Genomic DNA, 25,830 nt, shown 5'->3' on the forward strand with positions numbered 1-25,830 from the left:
CACATTAGTGCTCTCTAGTTTACCTATCAGAAAGTGTTACTTGAATAACTAGGAAAGCTCTGTGGTAAAGTAGAGGCAGTTTATCCATAAAGGCAACAGTGTTTGAGCTATTAGACTTTTCACTGCACGTTATCCTTATTTAAATATGAGTGAAAAATAGAAACATGACAATGTTGATACTAAGCATGGCTTTCAAAATTTAACTGGAGATAGGCATGAAAATCCCTAAGCAAATCTTCGGCCTCAATCCAGCATTCATTGGACTTAATCCAGTGACTCACTAATTATTTATGAAGAAATCAGCAAATATTCCCGTGTGAAAGGAGAGGACTCCTGTACAGAGTGGTGTGATTATTTATGACTTGCCCAAAGCATTCACTTGTAAGTACTCATGCCCAGTTCTTTCTGTCTCATTAATTATTAAAATAGCCTATGTTTATTAACTGTTTTACCTTAGGTAATGGTGAAAAGAAAAATGTAGAAGAAGTTGAATTACGTTCAACTGAGAAGCTTCCACATATTGATTTTGATGATGATGACTACGACATAGATTTTGTTCCACCTTCTCCAGAAGAAGAAATTATTTCTGGTGCTTCTTCCTCTTTGAAAAGCTTTAGGTAAACTAGCTAATGATCAGAAACATTGTTTCTTTCTGGATGCTTTATTATCATTATTACATAAATGTATTTTTTGTTACTTGAGATCAAAGGGAGAGAGAGAGATCCAGGATTGTACAGAGCATGACAGAAGCATTATCAAGGGCAGCAGCTGGACCAATGGATCCCTACCATTTGAGTCAAAGGGGGCTCATATTGTGGTCAGGACAAACATAACTTTCAGCCAACTTGCAATGTGCTTGATTTATCTCAAGCTAAGATCAAAGAAGTGGGCACAGGGCTGGGTAGGTCAGTGGTAGAGTGCTTGCCTACCACATGTGAGTCACTGGTTTCAATCCTCAGCACCACATAAAAAATAAAGGTATTGTGTCCATCTACAACTGAAAAATATTTTAAAAAGAGGAGGTTGGGCACATTCCTGACACTGATGGTACCAGCGTCCTGTGGTAAAGCTATACATATCACTCTGGTGGTTTTGTTGATTTATAGTGTGCTGGAAAAGTACATGGGGAGATAGATCAGGGTTACTAAGCTACACATATTACTCTGGTGGTTTTGTTGATTTATAGTGTGCTGGAAAAGTACATGGGGAGATAGATCAGGGTTACTAAGCTACACATATCACTCTGGTGGTTTTGTTGATTTATAGTGTGCTGGAAAAGTACATGGGGAGATAGGGTTACTAAGGAGCACTCATGGACAACAGGACTCAGAAGGCTAAAGCCATGTCAAACTAAATCTACATCTTCCTTCCCTCCCCTCCAGCCAGAGACATTTGCTGTTATCTGGAGATATTTTGGAGAGGTGGTGCTGCTGCTATCTAGTGGGTAGAGACCAGGGTACCTAGCATTTTGTGAGTCATTGGGTTCAGTTCTCAGAACCACATATAAATAAATAAAATAAAGGTCCATTGACATTTAAAAAATATTTTTTAAAAAAGGTAGGCACAGTGCCACACATCTGTGATCCCAGCAACTAAAGAGGCTGAGGCAGGAGGATCACAAGTTTGAGGCCAGACTCAGCAACTTAACAAGACCCTGTTTCAAAAAAAAAAAAAAAAAGGGATATAACTCAGTGGTAAAGCACCACTGAATTTATTATTATACCTCAAGAAAAAGGAAAAAATTAAAAAGTAGAGCTGAGGGCTGGGGATGTGGCTCAAGCGGTAGCGCGCTCGCCTGGCATGCGTGCGGCCCGGGTTCGATACTCAGCACCACATACCAACAAAGATGTTGTGTCCGCCGAGAACTAAAAATAAATAAATAAATATTAAAAAAAAAAAAAAAAAAAAAAGTAGAGCTGAAAGGATTTGGATTTGGACATGAAGAACAAGAGAAAATAAGACCAAATGTGATTTTAAGAACTGGGTGCCTTGGCACATACTGGTAATCCCACCTACCCAAGAGGATCATAAATACAAGGCCAAAGCATCAGAAAATCTCCATTTAAGTTACTAGTAGTCTTTTTTGGTGGGAAGTGGGTACTGAGGATTGAATCCAGGGGGCATGCTACCATTGAGCTGTATCCCCAGTCCTTTTTTTTTTTAAGAATTTTTCTTCAAAGCACCTTTATTCTATTTATTTATTTTTATGTGGTGCTGAGAATCGAATCCAGAGCCTTACATGTGCTAGGCAAGTGCTCTACCACTGAGCTACAACCCGAGCTCCCCAGTCCTTTTTATTTTTTTATTTTGAGGCAGGCTATCATATCACTAAGTTGCCAGGGCAGGCCTTAAATTTTTTTTTTTTTAAGGTGTAGGTGGACACAACACAATGCCTTTATTTTTATGTGGTGCTGAAGATTTAACCCGGGTGCCGGCCGTGCTAGGCGAGCACTTTACCGCTGAGCCACAATCCCAGCCCCCTGGCCTTAAATTTGTGATCCTCTTGTCTTAGCCTCATCACTGGGATTTTAGGTGTACAGCACCTTGCCCAGCAATTAGTAGTGTTCTTAAAATGTCAAGTCTCATTCTCACTAATTATATGGAACCTCCAAAAATAATTTATGTAGTTTGTTTGCTTTTAATTTTGTGTCGGGGCCTTGATAAGTTGCTGAGGCTGGCCTGGAATTTGTAATCCTCCTGACTCAGCCTCCTAAGAGGCTGGGATTACAGGTATATGTTTGTATGTATGTAATCTGGCTATGCAGTTGATTTTGACATGAGAACTATATTCCAAAAAAATATATTTCTGAACTCCTGGACTGAACTGACACTAAGTTAACGCATTATTTGAGAATGAGTCAGCATATAATATATTGCTCTCTTTATCCTATAAGAGAGAATTGACCATTGTATTTGTCATTCACTGAATTTTAACAAATTAGTGACACAATTGCTCAGTAGCATAAATTACTAATTAACATTATTACCAACTTGCTCCAATTGAAATCTCAGTCCATTTGAGTAGTGGAGTATATACCATATTATTTAATCAATATTTTGGTGAGAAACAGATCCCTGTAGTATATCATCTTAGTTAAGGAAGGAATGAGATGTATTATGTATGGCCTAGGTTAGTTCTCCTAGTTTGTCTTTAACAGATGTGTTGGGATGTTTGAAGAGGAGGGAGAGATTTAAGTATGGTTACCATTTGATGACAAAACTAAAGAATCCTAAGAACTTCCCTCCTCTTTTCCTTTCTGATAAAAATTCATACAGAAGTATAGAAAGTTACAAAACCGAGCAAAAGTTCACATCGTATTAAAACTCAATAAAGTCATTAAAAGGACTAAAAATATGTAGCAATATGGAATATGCTTTAAAATAATCTTTTTTACAACTTTTTAAAGTTTAAAAAACTTTTTTAAACTTTATTTTTAATTAAAATTAAAATTTTGATTATTTTATTTAATTTTAATTAAAAATTTTAAAAAATTACAAAACAAAAGATTATTTTAAAAGCATATTCCATATTGCTACATATTTTTAATCCTTTGAATGACTTTGTAATTTATTGAGTTGTAATGCTATAAATAGCTTCACCAAGACTTTTTACAATTGGAAAATGACTATTTGCAAGGTTGATTGTCTCTACATATTCCATTGTAACCTAGTATACATATTTGTATTTTTTGTAAAACTGAAATAGAATTTCCTCAAATGATACTTTAGGTACAGTATACATTTAAATTTTATGTGCATTCTTTTTTTCCTCTTTTATTTTTTAATGCTGATTATAACCTGAATTTTGAGGTTGAATGGACAGTGTGTAACAGTACAGAGGATCATGTATTATCTCCTGTATTTCAAAACCTCTTTAGCTGGCCCTCAAAATTCTTTATCTTCTGATCTCAAATTACCTTTTCTCAGCTGTGTTTTTTTTGTTTGTTTTCTTTTTTTTTAAATATTTTTTTAGTTATTTATATGTGGTACTGAGGATCAAACCCAGGGCTTCACACATGCTAGTTGAACACTCTACCACTGAGCCACAACTCCAGTTCTGTTTGTTTTCTTTTAAAGAGATAAGGTCTTACTATGTTGCCCAGGCTGACCTTTAATTCCTGAACTCAAGTAATCCTCTTGCCCAGACTCTTTTAGAGTGTCTGGGACTGCAGGCATGAGACCACTCCCTTCAGTTTTATCTCCAATTATGCTGTTGTAATAACCCAGAGTTCCAGTGAGACTAATGAGTTAGGCCAATAAGAAAGAACTGCTAAAAATATGACCTTTTTATTATATATTGTTACTTGAAAAGCAATATAAAAAGTTATTCATCACTGTTTTGATTTCGTTAGAAAAATGCATTTTGAAATCCTACTTTAGGAAAATACAGTTGATTCCTGGATATCAAGTGAACAGATACTCTTTTTTTTTTAATCTTTCCTTCATAGTCTGAAGTTTTGCTCAGATCCCATCTCCTCAACAAAAACTTCTCAAACTCCAAAAAATGTTAACTTTCCTTGGGTTTCCACAGTATCCTCTTCTTAACACTCAGTTCTAATTTATTTTGTTATTTTTCTATCCCATTAGACTGACCATGCTTATAGTTGATATATTTTTGGATATTCTATGTGAAATAATTATATACAAAAACAGATACATACATACATATTGGCATTATATAAGAAGTCCAGATAAAGTGCTTTGGAATCTCAGAAGAGAGAAATGTTAGTAAACACTTGCTGGAGAAAACAGAAGTAACACTTGGGCTGGACCTATGAGAACAGCTATTACTTGGTATAAAGAGTTTACTGGGCTGAGGTTGTGGCTCATCGGTAGCGCGCTTGCCTAGCACGCGTGAGGCACTGGGTTCAATTCTCAGCACCACATATAAACAAATAAAAAAAAATAAAGGTCCATCAACAATTAAAAAATATTAAAAAAAAAAAAGTGTTTACCATGGCAGGTTTTTTTTTTTTTTTAATTTGAGAGAAGAACAGAGGCAAAACCTTAAAATAAATAATGCAGCATTTGTAAGGAATATAAATGGTGCAGTGTGATTGGAGCCTGGTGGTGTTACTGAAAGGGCATAATTGGAGATAAAAGTTGAAAAGTATCTTGGGACCAGATAAAGAAAGACTTTGAGGAACAGCTAAAGAGGCTTTAGAATAGAGGAGATATAAAATAATTTTTCTTATCTGTTGTATACTGTCTAACCAGTTGTAGAAAAATGTTAAGATAGCTGGGTGTGGTGGTACACACCTGTAATCCCAGTGGCTTGGGAAGCTGAGGCAGAAGGATCACAAGTTCAAAGCCAGCCTCAGCAATTTAGCGAGACCCTTAGCAACTTAGCAAGACCTTGTCTCAAAATAAAAACTAAAAAGGTCTGGGGATGTGGTTCAGTGGTTAAGTGCCCCTAGGTTCAATTCTCAATATCAAAAAAGAAAAAGGAAAACTGTTAAGGGAAAAATAATACATTTATTTGGTCAAGTCTACAGTATGATTGGTTTAACTTTTTTTTTTTTTTAAGTATGTTAAAGGATCTTGATGCCTCTGACAGAGAGAAGGATGTTCTCAGCACATCAAAAGATGTTTTATCAAAACCAGAGAAGATGACTACTCAGGAGCCCAATCCAGAAACTAATAAAGACTGTGATGGTACAAAAAGCATTAGAGACATATCACATATTTCAGCTACTTACTTTTGTTTATAAAGTTAAGGTTTATATTTTCATCCTGTATAGTTAAAATGGCAAATTTTTTTGTGCCTTTTGTTCTAATATCATAGAATTCTTCTTCTTCATTGGTTAACTAGCATTTTCTTGAACATGCATAAGGTTATAGTTTCACAAGATTCATCTCTACCTTGAAAATACTGCTTGTTAAAAAAATCATCTCACATTTCCAGAATTTACCTTCCTATAACTTTAATCCTAGTGAGATAAATTCAGAGGGAATCTTAGAAGTCCCTCTCCCCAATCAAAATACTGTTGAATCTTTTTAACTCTTATACATATTGATTTCTAGACCTTTCATTCTCCTGGTTCTCCCTTGTATGTGCTCTGAGCCTGGACTTGATGAAAATGTAGTACTTTTTGTTTATTTGCTTCAATTATTTCTGAGGGGTTCTGTTTGTTTTTTTCTCTTTTTTCAGGGGGCCATGTGGTAGGGTCTGAGGATTTTTTTAACCCAGAACCTTGCATATACTAAGGAAATGCTATACTACTGAGCTACATCCCCAACTTTTTAAACTATTATTTTGTGACAGAGTCTGGCTAAATTGCTGAGACTGGCCTTGAACTTGGAATCCTCCTGCATCAGCCTCCCAAATAGCTGGGATTATAACTGTACACTTCCACATCTGCCTTACTTTTTAAAATTTTTCTATTAAATATCTAATATAAATAATCCAGTTGTTCATAAGTTGAAAAACAGCAGTCCCCTTTTCCACCCTTAATTTTCCCAAAGGCACTTTCTTTTTCTTTTATTATTTTTATATTTTAACTTTTTTTGGGGGGGTGGGGGATGGGTACCGGGGATTGAACTCAGGGGCACTTGACCACTGAGCCACATCCCCAGCCCTGTTTTGTATTTTATTTAGAGACAGGGTCTCACCAAGTTGCTTAATGCCTTGCTTTTGCTAAGATTGGCTTTGAACTCACAATCCTGTCTCAGCCTCCTGCTCCACCGCACCCAGCTATTTTTTAGCTTTTTATAGGATAAAAGATGGAGAAAAGATCTTTTTTTCTCCCCATATTTTTTTTTATTGGTACATAATAGTTGTATATACTAATGGGGTATTTGAACATACACACCATACACAATACAACAATGTAATTTGGCCACTATCACTCCCCAGCACTTTCTCCTCCCCCCCCACCTCCCATCCATCTTTTTTATTTTTTAATTTTGAGACAGGGTTTTGCTAAATTACTGGGTCTGACCTTGATCCTCCTGCCTCAGCCTTCTGAGTCTCTAGGATTATAAGTGTGTGCCACTGTCCCCAGCTGCCAGAGGCACTTCGTTCTAGAAATTTGTGTACTTCTATTCTGTAAGTTTTTCTGGTATTATTTATTTTTTATTGTTTTTTTCTTCTCTTTGAATCTTCCTAGAATTTCTATTATTTGTATGTTAGACATCCATTAATTACCTTATCTTTCATCTCTTGCTTTTCTACTTTTTAGGAGATTTTCTCTGTTTTATCTAACTTTTCTATGAAATTTTTCATTTTTATCAGCTCAACTTCCCAGAGCTATTTTTGTTCTCTGAATATTTCTGTGAAGTGCAATACTCTTGTTTGACAGATGCTGAACTTTTTCTTATGGGGGCTGTGTATGTGCACGTTTGTAGTGTTTTCTGTTCTGTCTGCTCGTGTCTTTTATTTTGGTCTCTGAATTTATTGTTAGGGATGTTCCTGAAATATCTGATCTTCTCAGCAATAATTCAGTCCTTACACCAGGCCTTGGAGATAGTTCTCTTATCTTCATCATACATATAAGGAATCTAAGGTATGGAAGAGTTAAATAATTATACATGTTCACAGAATTAGATAGCAGCAGAGTTGGAATTTGAACCCAGCAATCTTGAGGCTCTTGAGCTCACACTGATAACCACTGTACTGTGTTTGTCTCTGTGTCATTAAGTTTCACTGATAAAATCATTCCTAGGATAGGGGCATGGACAGAGCCCTACAGAATGCCACTAGAGGCCTCTGTCTTAGTTGACATTCATCACCACTTCCTGTTCAACTAGTTACATATCTACCTTCCAATTATATTTTTCTTCCTTTTCCGTGGAATGCAAAAGACAAGGTCTTAATCCAAAAAGGTCAAGGCAGCAAGAGGCAATGGATGGGCATCAGCTCTAGAGTAGGTAGATATTTAATTTTATGTTGAACTTACGTTAAGATCACCAGCCTGTAACTTTTGACAGTCACCTTCAACATTTTTTTGAAAATTAGAACAATGTCTGCCTTAATTTTTCATCAACTCTTATTCACTAGATGCCTCTTATATCAGCAACAGGGTCTCTGAGATCTTACTTATGGATTTCCTATGTAGTCTGAGGTGTAGTGTGTCCACCAGGCAGACCGAGCTCTTTCCCAACTGGGAAGGTATTTGTGTCTATCTTTGAGCCTTTCTTGACTTTCACTATCTTCAGACCAGTACACAATCTCCTTGCATAGAAAACAGAAGTTACATAGGAATTGAGCAGTTCTTCTTTTATCATCTCATACCTCACATCCCTACTTCCTCACAGTCACCAGTAGAAACCCAAATTTCCCACTTCATTCTCATGCAGATGGTTGTCCCCACACTATTCTGTCCTCCCCTGTTCTTTTCTCTCTTCCTCTCCTCCTCTCCTTCCTGCCCTTTAAAGCCTTCACCAACAGCTTCTGCTGTTGGTCGTAGCCTCTGTGGGTGGCCTCATGCTCTTTGAACATTTAATCTCTTTCTTTCCTCGTACCCTGAAAATACCATTTCTCCTAAAGCCCCCAAACTGATTTTTTTTCCTCCTACATATCACAAGCTCTTGAGGTGGAGCAGACATCTTCTTTGCTTCTTATTGCTACCCTAGACTATTTGTTTTCTTCCATTAACTCCTTTGAAATTCTAATTCCTAGTTATATGGCTTAATAAAAAAAATTGAAATTTATTTTTTAAAAAACAAAGCGCATGGAGCTTGCTGGTTGAATTCCAAACATTATCATCATGTATTCTCCCATACACTTACTTGCCTTTTCTTTCTACTCTTCTGTCACATCTCTCCATCTCAGCCATATCTCATCTCATTCATCTTTATTTTCTGCTTTCCCTTATGCAGATTTTATTCTCAAGCTGTCTGTCCTTCCTGGATGGTAGCAAAGATGGCCACCATCAGCATTTCAGGCTTGTTGAAAAGAGGTGCTCTTTCTCAGTGAAAGTTGAAAGATTTCCAGAGCTCATTCTCCTTGGGCTACCTTATAGCAGATGCCCACTGAAGGAGTAGGACAGAGGAGGCCTCCAAAAAAGTCCAGGTATCGTGCTATGAGCATTCAAGGAAAGCCTGGACCAATCAGGCAGGCCAAAACAAGTGGGGCTCTTGCCTGCCAGCCCTTACCTACATATAATGACATTTATATGTGTAATTAATCAAAAAAATCATAGTGAATTGATAAATTTGTATCTTCCAATGACCTTGCTACCCTAAGAGAAATATTATCATGAAATTAAATGAAAACAGTTATGAGCTCTCATTGGAGATAATCTGATCTCAATTCACAGGCAGATATTAGAACACTATATAGCTGTTTATGGTTTCACATTTTACATGTGTGACTTAAAAGTTTAAGTCTTTATTGTTTTTAAGAAAAAATATTAATAACATAATTGTTTTGTAGCTAGACAGATAAATTTAAAGCAGCAGCTTATTCATGTGATGGACCACATCTGCAAATTAGTTGATATGATTCCTGTTGATGATCTGAAAGCTTTGAATTGTGGGAATGAGCTGCTTCAACAGCGGAATATAAGGTATCTTGATTTTTCTCATTCTGAAAAATACCAAATTCATTTCCACTACTCATCAAAAAAAAAAAAAAAAGCCCGGTGTAGTGGCACATGCCTGTAATCCCAGTGGCTTGGGAGGCTGAAACAAGAGAATTGCAGGTTCAAAGCCAGCCTCAGCAACAGTGAGGCACCAAGCAACTCAGTGAGACACTGTCTCTAATAAAAAACAATAGGGCTGGGGATGTGATTGAGTGTCCCTGAGTTCAATCCCCAGTACCAAAAAAAAAAAAAAAAAAGGATAGGGCCAGGCCAGCCTTTCTGACCTGGGAATTACATAAGGATAATTGTCATATTTCTGTGTGTTTTAAATTTGTTTGCTTTTCAAACTATTCCTTTTGCATGTGTATTCAAATTTTTGAGACTGGGAAAAATGAGATATTTTGCCACAATTTCTGTTTGGGTTGAAAACTAAAAATTATTTTGTGACCTACCATAGTAAACTACTTACATTGAATGGGTTGTTTTCTTTTCTCTCTTCAGAAGGAAACTCCTAGCTGAAGCAGATTTTAATGGAAATGATGTCAGTCTTTTTGGTTCAGTGTGGAGACACAGGCCTGCTTCACTTGATAACCCAGTGGAGGGTGATTTCTGCCCAAGGGGGAATTCTGTTAAGGAGTTAAACTTTCCACACCTTCCCTCAAATTCTCTTTCCACTGGGAAATGTTTACTGACCACTACCCCAGAGAAGACAGAATCCTCAGACACCTTGAAGAATATCTTTGAAAGACCGTTATTCACTTCCCATTTACAGAAGTCCTTTGTAAGTGGCAACTGGGCTGAAACACCAAGGATAGAAAAAAGAAATGAAAGAAATGTTCTTACAAGCACGGCTATAAAAAATCAGAATAAAAACATTGCTTCAAAGAATGACTTAGAAGGAGAAATCCAGGCTTCCTATGATATTGATAATTTTGACATAGATGACTTTGATGATGATGAGGACTGGGAAAATATAATGCATAATTTAACAGCCAGCAAATCCTCCATAGCTGCCTATCATCCTATCAAGGAAGGTAGACCAATTAAATCAGTATCAGAGAAGATTTCTTCAGCCAAGACAAACTGTCTTTCAGTGGCATCTACTGCTGAAAATAAAAGCTTTTCAGAATCAATTCAGAATCACACTGGTAAGTTTAAAATAAATTGAATGCTTAAATATTATAGGAAAACAAAACTGTCCAAAATAGGAATTGTATAAGAAAAAACATAGCAAAAGTCATCATTGCCTGAAAACTACATTGTTTCTATGCAAATTTCTACTGATAATATGCATTACAAATCGAAATTTCAAAAGCAAGATGCTCTTTTGTCTCTGTAGCAGCTGTAGTTTTATAAAATGTATAATTATAACCTATTGTAGTAAAGCCCTAAAATCATTTACAAATGTGCTTTGCCTTTAAATTAACATCTTTAGTCCCTAAAACAATAAAGCTCATCATGAAGGTCAAGTTTTATGGGCATAAAGAAAAAATTTATATGTTAAAATGTATGTGTATCTTAATTTTTTATTTGTTTTAATTAGTTACACATTACAGTATAATGACCTTGACATATCATACATTTGAATCAGATGGTATATAATTTCTCATTTTTCTGAGTGTACAGGTTGCAGAATCATATTGGTCATGCAGTCACATATATACACATAGTAATAATAATGTCTATTTCATTCTACTATCCTTCCTATCCCCCCACAGAAATTTCTTAAAGCCATCAGATTACTTCTTTCAGCCTAGAATCTTTTTCATTCATTCATTCAACAAATATGTGTTAAGTGCTCACAATGTGCCATGTACTGTTCTGGGTCTGGTAATACTCTAAAGATAGATAACAAATATTTCCTCCCCTCTTGGAGCTAACAGTTTAATGAGTTTTTGGAGGAGTGAATTTAGCCACTTTAAAGATCCAGAATAAAGCCAAAATTAATTTTAAAACTTTACATCAGCCCTGTAAAGTTATTACATAGTGCTTTTTAACTGAACCAAGTGTACATGTGCAGAGTTTTATAAACTACAGCTTTCCTATTTTTGCCATTGATGACTTAATACTCGGAGGTTGTACTTGCAGTTACGCCATTGACCTTTAAAATAGTCATTAATGGATTTATTTTGGTATGTTAGAATGTGTCATACTTGGTGTTTGCTATCATCTTTGAGACAGTTGAGTGTTGGGGTGAGGGTAGCTGCCAGAGCTGGCATGAGTACCTTTGTTCACTACTGAGCCAGAGTTGCCACAGAGAGGATGAAGAGCCAGGAGTGGATGTGAGAGACGTTGTGAAAGAAGAATCTGAGAAGTTCAGATGACTCTGAGGTTTCAGACCCTCAAGACTGAAGTGACTGAGAAAACTATGACACCATTCACAGAAATAGGGGAATCAGGAAGCAGAGTCAGGTTGGAGAAAAGCTGAGGACGGCTATTTTTAAGATTGGTTGACCTTAAAGTGTTGTTAAGTCGTTCAGGTAGAAATGTCTTGCAGATGAGTGGAAATGCGTGCAGGATAGGAACTTAGTAGGGTATCAGAAGACATCCAGGCATTTTCTGTGCATGTAGGTTATGTTTAAGATCACAGGACTAGGAAAATTCCAGGTACCTGGAAGCCTTCCAAATTTAAGAGATAAGAAGAGAAATTAGAGTCAGAAAAGGGAATGCAAATCCAGTAGAGGGGCTCAAGGTATATAACTCAGTTGAAGAGAGTGGCCTAACATGCCGGAGGACTGGCAATGTAGCTCAGTGGTAGAGTGTTAGCCTAGTGTACATGACCCCTGGGTTTACGCCCCAGGACCACAAAACATAAAAATGAAACAAGAAGAAAACTCATGATTACCTTAAAGGTCAAGAAAGAAGAGAAAGAGAATAAATAGTAGGGATAGACACTGTAGAAGTCAATAAAAGAATTGATTTGTTCCCTTAAGAATTTTCTGAAAGCCAGGTGTGGTAGCATATACCTGTAATCCCAAGGATTTGGGAGGCTGAGGCAAGAGGATCACAAGTTCAAAGCCAGCCTCAGCAACTTAGAGAGGCCCTAAGCAACTCAATGAGACCCTGTCTCAAAATAAAACATAACAGGGCTGGGGTTGTGGCTCAATGGCAAAGCGCTTGCCTAGCATGCATGAGGCACTGGGTTCAATCCTTTGCACCACATATAAATAAATAAATAAAATAAAAAATAAAGGTACATCAACAACTAAAAATTATTTTTAAAAATTAAAAATAAAACAAAAAAAGAGGGCTAGGGATGTGGCTCACTGGTAAAGCACCCCTTGGTTAAATCCTCAGTACCAAAAAAAAAAAAAAAAAAAGCCGGGGAGCACCCGGGGGTGTCAGGGGATTTTCTCACACTCTTTGGAAAGGAAACCATGTGAACAGTTAAGGTGTGCTGGAGAGAACTAGGTGCACAGTGATCCTGCAGGGGGAATGGTAAATGCTAAAACTGTGTTATTACCTGAATGCACTGATTTTTCTTAACATTGTTTTTCTAGACAACTTGGCGCAGAATTTAGCATCTACAAATCTGAAACACGAGCGTTTCCAAGGTCTCAGTTTTTCTCATACAAAAGAAATGATGAAGATTTTTCATAAAAAATTTGGCCTGCATAATTTTAGAACTAATCAGCTAGAGGCGATCAATGCTACACTGCTTGGTGAAGACTGCTTTATCCTAATGCCCACTGGTATGTATTTTTAGATATAAATTGGCAGGAATCCATTGGCAGATGTTAAATGAAAGCCCTTTAATAGAAATAAAAAGAACACCTACACAGTATTTCTATCGTTCAGGGACCTCTTAAACCTCCCATGCCATAGTAAGAAAGTGTTTCACTCCTATCTATTCTAGTTGTTGACAGGATAAAGTTTATAGCTCTTTAAGATCTTTTTTCTTTCTGAGTAGGAGGATGGGTGCTGGAGATTGAACCCAGGGGTGCTCTAACACTTAGCTACATCCCCAGCCCTTTTTATTTATTTATTTATTTTCCTATTGATTGATTGATTAAGACAGGATCTCACTAAGTTGCCCAAGCTAGTCTTGAACTTGCAGTTCTCCTGCCTCAGCCTCCCAAATCACTGTGATTATACGCTTGTGTCACCATGCCCATTTTTAACTTAAAATTTATTGTATTTGACTTGCTAGAATTTTTCTTTTTTTCTAATCTAAATAAGACTTGAAAAGTGAACCAAAAAAAAAAAAAAAAAAAAAAAAATCACCGTCAAATACCAGAACTAGGCGCTGGGGTTGTGGCTCAGTGGTAGAGTGCTTGCCTACCTAGCACGTGTGAGTCATTGGGTTCGATCCTGAGCACCACATAAAAATAAACAAAATAAAGATATTATGTTCGTCTATGACTAAAAAAAAAAAATCAGAACCATTTTGGGAATTTATTTCATCAGGTTTGGTATAGTGGCCTGGGATTAAAGTGTAGCTCTTGCTTATGAACAGCACGACCATGGGCAAGACACTTCACCCCCTTTACCCATTTCCTTTGTATCCATAGGGATAAATAATAAAGTTCTTGCTTCACAGTGTCATGAAGATTAAATGTAAAGCGTTGAATGCTGTTTTTTCTTGGCTCCAGTTTCTAAAAGTCCAAGACTTTTCGTTATGTTAGTAAAGCTATAACAGCTGTCCTATGATCTGTAGCCATATATATAAGAATATGAAATAAAATGTTAGGTTAGGAAGTAGGGAGAATTTGGAGTTTCAGTCCCTACTTGTAGTCCTCTGTTGTTTGCTTGCCTTGTTTTATGAAATTTAAATGATATAAGCTTAATAATCAGCATTTCAAATTTTATTAACATGTTGTCACTCTACCTTCTATTTTATTCTTAATTTAGTACTTGAAAACTCTATTACTGGAGGGCTGGGGATGTGGCTCAAGCACGGCCCGGGTTCGATCCTCAGCACCACATACAAACAAAGACGTTGTGTCCGCCGAGGACTAAAAAATAAATATTAAAAACAAAACAAAACAAAAAAACTCTATTACTGGAAAGGACCCTGGTATAAGCCACTGATTCTCAGAGGTTTTTATGGTCCTTTAAGGTTTTAAGGGGATGTTTTTTAAGTCCTCTAAGTGGACTGAAGGTGTAGCTCAGTGGAGGAATGCTTGCCTAGCACATGCAAGGTCCTGGGTTGGACCCTTAGCACTGCAAAAACAAAAACAAAAAAAAAAAAACAAAGTAAATTAAGGTCCTTCCTTAATTTCAACTTCTTCGCTTACATGTACATGTGCACACATACGCGCGCGTGCACACACACACATTTCAGATAAGGTTTCTTTTAGACAAAAATAGTTTTTTTAAGTACTGATCTAGTACATTTTATAGTTGATAAAATTGAGGGAGGACAAGTAAGATTAAATAGCATCTCATAGTCCTACAACTATGAACACACATACAACTATGATTATTAATAAACTAATAAGCAGGTCTCTTTATTCTCAGTATCCTTTTGTTTCCTTGACATTTCTACATATATACCAAAATGAAATTCATATGAAAAAGAAGAAATATATAGTTTGAAAAAAGCTAAGGTCCTAAAACAGCCTCTGCCATTAGTAGATAGGTAAAATTGAAAATTAATTGCTACGTAATCATTTTAGTCAGCTTGAAATGTGTACTTTGAGCTGGAATGCTTGCCTAGGGCAGATGCCTTGTTATCATAATCTCCAGCACAGCAAGCAAAAACAAAAAAATAATTTGGTTTACTGTCCTGTTGATTTGAATGAGAGTTACATAGCAACAATTGTTTTGGTCTTTTGAAATTTCTTTTCAACTTCTGCTCATACCTACAAATGTAGTCTCTCCTTTTATTTCAAAGTGAGATTGGGACTGTTCTTACTGATGAGAGTACTGGGAGTTCAAGCTATGACAGTCAGTGTCAGAAGGCCCATAATGATTTTAAAAAGCTGAGATCTTGAAAGTGACTTCTGGATCATAGAGACATACTGATCAATGTGTTTTTGATTTTCAGTTTTGTATATTTTATTATATTCTAGTTCTTAAAAAATAAATTTTAGAGGTGGATTGTGGCTTAGTGGTAGAGCGCTCGCCTAGCATATGTGGGGCTCTGGGTTCAATCTTCAGCACCACGTAAAAATAAATAAATAAAATAAAGGTATCATATCCAACTACAACTAAATGTGTGTGTGTGTTTATTAAAAATAAATAAATAAATTTTATGGGGGTGGGGTTGTGGCTCAGTGGTAGAGTGCCTGCCTAGCACATGTGGGGCGCTGAGTTCAATCCTCAGCACCACAATAAATAAATAAATATGAAGTTTTTATATCCATCTGTAACTAAAAAATATTTAAAAATAAATAAATTAAGAAATTATTTTAATCCTAGGATCATGGTTTTTAGAGATCTCTTATATTGCTAGAAATAAAAAAACTTGCTATGTTTAAGTGTCCCAGGTAGACCTTTTAAGTAATTCCATTGTATTTAAGTATTTTTGCCCTGATTCATGCTTTTGCTGTTGCACGTGCTTGTATAAGAAGCCCTAAAAGACATTTTTATGCTTTATTTAAATTGCTCATTCAAAGCCAGCCTCAGCAACTGAGTGAGGCCTTAAGCAACTTAATGAGACTCTGTCTCCAAATAGAAAAACAAAAAGGGATGAGGATGTGGCTCAGTGGTAAAGCATCTCTGGTTTCAGTCCCAGCACCAAAATTAATTAATTAATTAACTGCTTGAATAGTTTGGCTCAGGGGTACAGCAAATTGGACCATGAACAATATCACTTGATATCCTATCCACTATTTTGATTATTATATGTGGTTTCCCTTATAACTTTTACCTTCGTTCTCTCAAGATAAAAGCTGACAGATTTTTTTTTTATATTAAAACACTTTATGAAACAATGTATATGTAGCATGATGGCATAGGATGTATTTTATTGGTACTGTACATGATCAGAAAAACTTCTCCAGTAACAAACTATAGAAATGACCCCTGAAAGTATGGTCTTGCTGACAAATTTTTTTTTTTTTTTTTCGTTTCTCTTTTAGGAGGTGGTAAAAGTTTGTGTTACCAGCTGCCTGCCTGTGTTTCTCCTGGGGTCACTATTGTCATTTCTCCCTTGAGATCACTAATAATAGATCAAGTCCAAAAGCTGACTTCCTTGGATGTAAGTTATAACATACGAATACTAATAAAAGTATACCTTCTACTGAATTATGTTTCAGTGTACTAGATAACTTTTTTATTAAATAATTCATGAATTATAATAATAAAGCATAACAGTTAAGTTGTACAGTTAAACACAAGCATTTGAAAATTCTGATACAGGTAATGGTGTGTAAAATTCAATCTTTTATTCTTTTATGAGAATTATTTTAGTAAGAGCTTTTAGTCTATATTTTCTAGTATATATATATATATATATATATATATATATATATATTTTTTTTTTTTTTTTACTGATATAAAGAGATTTCTCTTTTTACGGTGGCCGGATCAGCATGGTTCTCTTTCCAGTGTGTCTTGAAGTGCATGCATATGTGCATGCCCACATACATATATCCTTTTTCTTCAGGGCTCAGTTGACGGAAATATATGACTACATTCTACTATATTCTTCATATTAATATAGCCATACATAGGACTCAAATCTCTTGGACAGTAAATTCATATTTATCTTATTTACAAATGTGAAAAGTAAATCAAAGAAAAGGTAATAAGCAGGGCTGGGACTGGGGCTGGGTCTCAGCAGTAGAGCACTCAGTTAGCATTTGTGAGGCCCTGGGTTTGATCCTCAGCACCACATAAAAATAAATAAATAAAATAATGGTATTATGTCCAACTACAACTATAAAATGAGTATTTAAGGGCTGGGGATGTGGCTCAAGCGGTAGCGCGCTCGCCTGGCATGCGTGCGGCCCGGGTTCGATCCTCAGCACCACATACAAACAAAGATGTTGTGTCCGCTGAGAACTGAAAAATATATATTAAAAAATTCAAAAAAAAAATGAGTATTTAAAAAAAAGAAAAGTTAATAAGCAATGGGAAGGCTGTTGTAAGTTATACTTAATAAGGGTTTTTCCAAAATGTGTGTCCTCATTATTTGTTATTGTAGTGAGATACATTTCCTTTGATAGATCTGATATGACTTATAAAATATTTATAAAACCTAAAAGTAAATAAACTCTTGTCAGATTAATGTATAAAATTTAAATGTTTGTTACTTTTACACTTAGATTCCAGCTACATATCTGACAGGTGATAAGACTGACTCAGAAGCTACAAGTATTTATCTCCAATTATCAAAAAAAGACCCAATTATAAAACTTCTGTATGTTACTCCAGAGAAGGTTTGTGTATTTATATAATTATTTTTAAATATAATATTTAAAGCCACTAGAATTATATATTTTTAAAACTTTGACATCATTTTTGATGTATAGTATATTGCAAAGAATTCCTGTAGGGCTGGGGATGTGGCTCAAGTGGTAGCGCGCTCGCCTGGCATGCATGCGGCCCGGGTTCAATCCCCAGCACCACATACAAACAAAGATGTTGTGTCCGCCGAAAATTAAAAAATAAAATATTAAAATTCTCTCTCTCTTTAAAAAAAAAAAAAAAAGAATGCCTGTAAACATTTCACCCAGAAACCCTAAAGGAAAACATTTCACTCTAATTACTTTATTATTCTTTCTATTTTTTTTTTCCTCAAACATTTGATTTAGATAGTAGGTACTGTATCACAAGGAAAAGCTTTCCCTTTAATTGAACGTATTTATTTCTATCAGTATGAATTCATGGATTCTTAATTTATTCAGTGGGTTACAATCAATTATCATTCTGTATTTTGACATTCTCTTTGTCCTAGATTTGACCAGTGAGAGTGCTCCATCAAGCTGGCTTCTATGTCCTCTTCCTGTGTCCCTTTCAAGATGTGGGTGCTACATGTGCTTGTTGCTACTGGGATGTCATTTCTACTAGGCCTTGTCATGGACAAAGCTACAAAATACATACATACTTATATCTATATGTACAATATATTCACACATGTGATTTTTTTCCCCAAACAACATGCACAAACATAACACATATCTGTAACCCCATTAACAGTGTAAACATGTGTTGGACCATGTATTGAGGCAGAAAAATGTAACTTAATAAGTAAACTGTTGGCTAAACATAGATGAATGTCTAAAATATCTGATTTGCTATTTTCTATTACTTTTGCTGTTCTCTTCATGAATTGAAATAAGAGCCAATTTTATGTCAGGGTTTTAATACTGCTTAACTGTAATGGAACTTAGCAAAACTATTAAAGTGCTGTGTTTAAATGTCTCGTGTATTTCTGGGCCAGGTCTGTGCCAGTAACCGGCTGATTTCCACTCTGGAGAATCTGTATGAGAGGAAGCTCTTGGCACGTTTTGTTATTGATGAAGCACATTGTGTGAGTCAGGTAAATACTGTTTTTTGTTTGTTTGTTTGTTTGTTTTTGCCAGAGGAGGGTGCCAGGGATTGAACTCCAGGCACTCAATCACTGAGCCACATCCCCAGAACTATTTTTATAATTTATTTAGAGATAGGATCTCACTGATTTGCTTAGCGCCTTGTTTTTGCTGAGGCTGACTTTGCACTCTTGATCTTCCTGCCTCAGCCTCCTGAGCTGCTGGGATTACCGGCCTGCACCACTGTGCCTGGCTTACATACTGTTTTTATGTCTTAGAAAATCATTAAATTTGTGCTACCAATAGTATATATTTGTATATCTTCAGAATCGAAGAAAACCCCACATTGAGTGAACTGTTGTACTGTTTCATTGAAGAATAAAGTGGTTCTTTATATTCACTAGTGTTCTTTTTATATAAAGAAAAGCTAAATAATCTGAAAAGCAGTATTTTTTTCAACTAGTGGGGACATGATTTTCGTCAAGATTACAAAAGAATGAATATGCTTCGTCAGAAGTTTCCTTCTGTTCCAGTAATGGCTCTTACTGCCACAGCGAATCCCAGAGTACAGAAAGATATCCTCACTCAGCTGAAGATTGTGAGGCCTCAGGTGTAAGTAACAACTTAAAGTCATATATTTTAAAACCTTAGGGCAGTGGTTAGCAGAGTTTCTGCACATTAGAATCACCTGTGAAGCCCAAAGTCTCAGTACCCAGGTTGTACCTAGACCAGCTAAATCAGAATATTTGGCTCTGGGAGCCAGGGTGGGATTTGTTTTGTTTGTATTTTGGGCTTTTTGGTTCATTTGTTTAATCCTCAACTGATTCCGATGTGCAACAGTTTGGCAACTAGGGCCTAAGGGCTTTTCTTCACTTAGCAAAAGTAAAACTCTATCCCAACACCAACTCTGGAAATGGGGGTAATTTGCATGTTGCACCTATGGACCCTGGTATACTCCCAGTAATAAAGTACCTTTAACTTTGTCTTCATCTGAGCCACAACATACTTTTTTTTTTTTTTTTTTTAGAGAGAGTGAGAGAGAGAGAGAATTTTTAAAATATTTTTTAATATTTATTTTTTAGTTTTCGGCAGACACAACATCTTTGTTTGTATGTGGTGCTGAGGATCGAACCCGGGCCGCACGCATGCCAGGCGAGCGCGCTACCGCTTGAGTCACATCCCCAGCCCCACAACATACTTCTTGTTACCATCAAATCCATAATTATTTAATAACCAAAACCACTATAAAAATTATTCCAGCAGGGAGGAGTGGCGTATGCCTGTAATCCCAGCAATTTATGAGGCTGAGGCAGGAGGATTGCAAGTTTGAGGCCAGCCTCAGTGATGCCTAGACAACTTAGCAAGACTCGGTCTCAAAGTAAAAAGGTCTGGGGATGTGGCTCAGGAGTTAAGTTATTCCTGTGTGTGGATTCAAGTTGTACTGGATTATTTTGTACTTCTACCTGAGTTTGATGAGTCATTCATTCTTCATTAGGTTCATTCACTCAGCAAATATTTTATTTAAAATGTGTTTGTGGTGCTGGGCTTAGTGGCACCCTCCTGGAATCCCAGCAGCTCAGGAGGCTGAGGCAGAAGGATCGTAAGTTCAAAGCCAGACTGAGCAACTTAGCAAGGCTCTAAGCAACTTACTGAGACCCTATCACAAAATAAAAGGGTTGAGGATGTGGCTCGGTGGGAAGTGACTCTGGATTCAATCCCTGGTACCAAAAAAAAAAAAGTGTTAAATATTTTTTCCTTCTAATTTGTTAACATTGCTTTCAGTAAGGTATAGACATTAATGTGGAATGCCAAAAGAGGTAATGACAAAACAGAAAACAGCTTTTGTTCATTTGAAAATAGACAAACTGGACATGGTGGCACACATCTGTAATTTAGCTCCTTAGGGAGCCAAGACAAAAGGATCACTTGGGGTCATGAGTTTGAGATTCACCTGAGCAACATAGCAAGACCCTGTTTTTCAAAAAAGAAGATGGGGCTGTGGTTGTGGCTCAGTGGTAGAGTGTTTGCCTAGCATATGCGAGGCACTGGGTTCAGTTCTTAGCACTACATATAAATAAGTGAATAAAATAAATGTCAATCAGTGTCTAAAATATATGTGTGTGTGTGTGTGTTGTGAGTGTATAACATTTTGATATGATGACATACTGCTACTCAAAGAGACTGAGGCAGGAGGATTGCTTAAGCCCAGGAATTCAGGGCCAACCTGAGCAACATAGCAAGACCTTCTCTCTTAAAAAAAAAAAAAAAAAAAGAAAAGACAGACCAGTTGGCTCTATCAATAGTGTAAGAAATAAAAATAACAACAATATCTCTTACAGAGTTAAGAGCAGAACTGAAAGTTCCATGTGAAGGATATGAAGTGGTTCATGAGATTAAGATACCTGCAAGGGCCTTTGCAGATTAAACTGGCAGCTTCTAAATTATCTGATCAAAAACAGGTCCCAAAGCAATTTGGATTTCTTCCAGCCTTTAAGTTGTTTGGTTCCAGCCTAAAACATATAGTACTAATAATCATACTGAAGGGCAAGAATTTTAGAGTCCTCAGAATTGTGTGTATGTGATCACAAAATTTGGAATTCAGTATTTTAATTTACTCTCACTTGAAGAGAAGTGTTTGTATAAAATTTGGGGGGGTATTTTGCTCCCATAATTTCTATGTATTATAGACTATATTTAAGATATAGTTGAGGTTCTTTATTAGACTATATGCTAGAAATTTTTTCTACGCTGATCTATAACATTTTTTCTTTTCTTTTTTTTTTTTTCTTTCTTTTTTTGTACAGGATTGAACCCAGGGGCACTTAACCACTGAGCCACATCTCTAGTCTTTTTATATTTTGTTTGTTTATTTTTTGAGACAGAGTCTCACTAAGTTGTTTAGGGCCTTGCTAAATTACTGAGGCTAGCTTTGAACTTGCAGTCCTCCTGCCTCAACCTCCTGAGTTGCTGGGATTACAGGTATATGCCACCATACCTGGCATTTTTTTTCTTTTTCTAACAGGCACTATTTTTAAGCTCTTTCTACCTGATTATGCCAAATGCAGTCTCTGGGTTTTCTTTTTTGTGGGGGCCATGGGCATTTTAGGCAAGTACTGTGCCACTAAGCTACATCCCCAACCCTGTTTTGTTTTGTTCATTTTTAATCAGTTACATAAACCAAGTTTTCAGTGCTATATAGGACAAGGGGGAGAAAAGAAGAAGAAATAGGGAAGAAAAAAAAAGTTTGCCGTTTATTTGTCAGGTATTTTACACTTTTCTAATTTTCTCTTTGAACTCATATTTTCCCCCACAGAATTTTTATTTACTCTGTCATTCTTAACTGTAAAAAAAAAAAAAAAAAAAATTATATATATATATATATATATTTGTCTTCTAATTTTATGCCAGAATTTTCATCTGGTTTGAATTATTAAAATCATTAGTCATGCTGAACATAATGGAACACACCTGTAATCTCAATGACTTGAGAGGCTGAGGCAGGAGGATTTTGCAAGTTAAGGCCATCCTTGACAATTTACCCGACCCTGTCTCAAAATAAAAAGGACTGAGGATATAGCTCAGTTGTAATGCACCCCTAAGTTCAGTCCCTAGAGGTAAAATAAAATAAAATCATTCATCATTCATAATTGATTGGATAACTTAAATATATATATATTTTTTTTTTTAATTTTTTAATATTTATTTTTTAGTTTTCGGCAGACATGACATCTTTGTATGTGGTGCTGAGGATCGAACCCGGGCCGCACGCATGCCAGGCGAGCGCGCTACCGCTTGAGCCACATCCCCAGCCCCCTTAAATATATTTTTAAAACAGTTCTTAAGGGCTGGGGTTGTGGCTCAGTGGTAGAGTGCTTGCTTGGCATGTGTGAGACACTGGGTTCGATTCTCAGCACCACATATAAATAAATAAAATACAGGTCTAATGACAACTAAAAAAAAAAATCTTAAGCATAAAGTTTGATTGATAATATGTTTCCTAATGAGACAGTATTTTTTATTTTTCAGTTCACATATCTATGGATGAATTGAATCAGTTTTTATTTCTTATAAGACTGAGAAATGTTGCTTACATAAACATGTGGATGGAAATGGAAGGCATTTTATGATAGCACATCATGATGTCATCAAAAATTATTTCTAATGATCTTTTAGCTGACAACTCAATTAGGTCTGTCAAACTTCGTGGGAGGCAAAAAGTTGGAAGCTATTGGGCAAAATAAGCAAAATCATTAGTTATTCACTTTACTTTTTCCAGGAAATATACCCTTTAAAAAGTCTTTACTAGGAACTATCTAATGGCTAGTAAGTATTTTTGTCAATCTTTCAATAAAAACCCTCTACCTTATATCTAATATATTTGAAAGAGGGAAATCAAAATCCTGTTGGTTTCAGTATACCTTATAAAATTTTTTTTTAATGCTTTTTTTTTTTTAACTTCCCCTTCACTAGGGATTGAACCCAGGGATACTCTGCCACTGAACTGTATTCCCAGCCCTTTTGAAAAATTGAGACAGAGTGTCACTAAGTTGCTGAGGCTAGCCTCAAACTTGGAATCTTCCTCCCTGAGCCTCCCAAGTCACTGAGATTACATGATGTGCCTCCATGCCTTGTGGCACAATGGTTGATGTGCTGTTTTGTGTGTGTGTGTGCGCGCGTGCGTGCACGCGCTAGGGGCTGAACCCAAGGCATTATATCTTCTAGGTAAATGCTGTACCACTGAGCCACATCCCCAGCTGTGATATGCTTTTTATTTTTTGGTACTAGAGATTGAACCCAGGGGCACTTGGCACTTAACCACTGAGTCACATCCCATTCTTTTTTTTTTTTCAGATAGGGTCTCTGTAAGTTGAGTACTTGCCTACCATGCATGAGGTACTGGGTTCATTCCCCCTAGCACCACATAAAAAAATAAAATAAAGGTATTGTGTTCCATCTACAACTAAAAAATATATTTTAAAAAATAAAAATAAACAACAAATAAAGGCATTCTGACCATCTGCAACTATCCAAAAACATTTTTTAATTTAATTCATATAAACTCTTTAGTAAACAGCCCTATGACAACTGTCTCAGTTTCAAAAGCAACAACAGCTGAGCACAAGTTGACTGCATTTTCTCACACCTCACTTTCAAATGACACAAATTTGATACTCTGGACCTGATGATATTTAATTGCAACATTCAATACAAACTTAGTCAAGATACAGTGGAATACAGATGGTTTTTAAAAAAATCTTTAATGTGATATAATTCACACATGATAAAATTCATCAACTTACAAGGTACAATTTAGTGGATTTTTTTGTATGTTCACAGAATTTTGCACCCATCCCCACGATCTAAATTAACTAAATTGTATTTTGAATTATGTCACAAATGGAAAAAAAATTCAAATTATGTTCCAGATCTTTTTTTTTTTTTTTAATTTTTTAATATTTATTTTTCAAGTATCAGCGGACACAACATCTTTGTTTGTATGTGGTGCATGAGGATGGAACCCGGGCCTCACGTATGCCAGGCAAGCGCGCTACCACTTGAGCCACATCCCCAGCCCCCCAGATCTTTTTTAATAATGGTTTTATTGAGATATAATGCACATATCTTACCATCCACATGTTTACAATCAGTCTAGTAGTATGTGGTATATTTGGAATTGTGCAGCATCACCACAGTTTTAAAACATTCTATCACCCCTCAAAAACACTGTTACCCACCAGGCACAGTAGCACATGCCTGTAATCCCAGCTGCTCTGGAGGCTGAGACTTTTTTTGTAAATTCAAGGCCATCCTCAGCAACTAAGCATGACACTAAGCAACTTAGTGAGACCCTATCTGAAAAAATTGAACTTGTAGGATTGCAAGTTCAAGGCCAGCCTCAGCAATTTAGCAAGGCCCTACACAACTATTTTGAGACCTGTCCCAAAATAAAAAGGGGCTGGGTTAATCACCCTTGTGTTCAATCCCTGGTACAAAAAAACCCATTATCCAATAGCAGTCCAATAACCTTACCCCTCACATCTCCCTACCAGTCTTGGACAACCACTGATTTACCTTCTATGGGGAGATAGATGGTTTCTATAAACAGAATCACTCTATGTCATCTTTTGTGACTTTCTTCTTTTACTTGGCATAATATTTTCAAGGTTTGTTTCTAAATAATATTCTGTATAGGTATATGTCATTTCTGTTCTATCTATTTATCATTGATGGACATTAAGCTTATTTTTATGTTTTGACTATTATGAATAATGCTGTTATGAACATAAATGTACAAGTTCTTATGCAGACATGTGTTTTCATTTCTCTTGGGTATATTATATCCAGGAGTGGAATTGTTGGGTTCTATGATAACTCTGAGTTTTGCCTTTTTGTTTTGTTTGTTTGTTTGTTTGTTGCTGGGGATTAAAACCAGGGATCTTAAACCACTGAGATGCATCCCCAGTCTTTCATTTAGTTTTTTTTTATTTTGAGATAGGATCTTGAAAAGCTGCTGAATGTCTCACTAAATTGCTGACACTGGCCTTGAACTTGTGGTCCTCCTGCCTCAGCCTTCCAAGTTACTGAGATTACAGGCATGCACCACTGTGCCTGGCTGTGTGTTTCACCTGTTAAAGAAACTGCCATGCTGTTTTCTAGAGCACCTGTACCATTTTACATTCCCATTAGCAGAGTATGAGAATTCTGATTCCACATCCTTCTAAATATGTTTTCTTTACTTTTATTTTTATTGATTTAATTTTTTAAATACATGACAACGGAATGCATTACAATTCTTATTACACATAAAGAGCACAATTTTTCATATCTTTGTATATAAAGTATGTTCACACCAGTTCATGTCTTTATACATGTACTTTGTTTTTGTT

The 25,830-nt window shown here is 36.1% G+C and overlaps 1 protein-coding gene and 1 pseudogene across 2 annotated transcripts in view; one reads left to right on the forward strand and one right to left on the reverse strand.

Moving 5' to 3' along the window:
• Blm (BLM RecQ like helicase) overlaps positions 1-25,830 on the forward strand; it is a 103,544-nt gene that overhangs the window by 44,939 nt on the left and 32,775 nt on the right. For both annotated transcript variants that reach the window (XM_027955107.2, XM_071608604.1), the window contains 9 exons: positions 458-617; positions 5,528-5,655; positions 9,377-9,509; positions 10,026-10,672; positions 13,025-13,216; positions 16,550-16,668; positions 17,738-17,851; positions 18,856-18,954; positions 19,407-19,555. In XM_027955107.2, the coding sequence (XP_027810908.2) occupies positions 458-617; positions 5,528-5,655; positions 9,377-9,509; positions 10,026-10,672; positions 13,025-13,216; positions 16,550-16,668; positions 17,738-17,851; positions 18,856-18,954; positions 19,407-19,555 (1,741 nt within the window). The remainder of the gene's footprint in view (positions 1-457; positions 618-5,527; positions 5,656-9,376; positions 9,510-10,025; positions 10,673-13,024; positions 13,217-16,549; positions 16,669-17,737; positions 17,852-18,855; positions 18,955-19,406; positions 19,556-25,830) is intronic.
• On the reverse strand, positions 16,432-16,509 carry LOC114081137 (small nucleolar RNA U3; annotated as a pseudogene).

The sequence above is a fragment of the Marmota flaviventris genome, chromosome 2 (genome assembly GCF_047511675.1).
Source record: "Marmota flaviventris isolate mMarFla1 chromosome 2, mMarFla1.hap1, whole genome shotgun sequence".
Taxonomy (NCBI): Eukaryota; Metazoa; Chordata; class Mammalia; order Rodentia; family Sciuridae; genus Marmota; species Marmota flaviventris.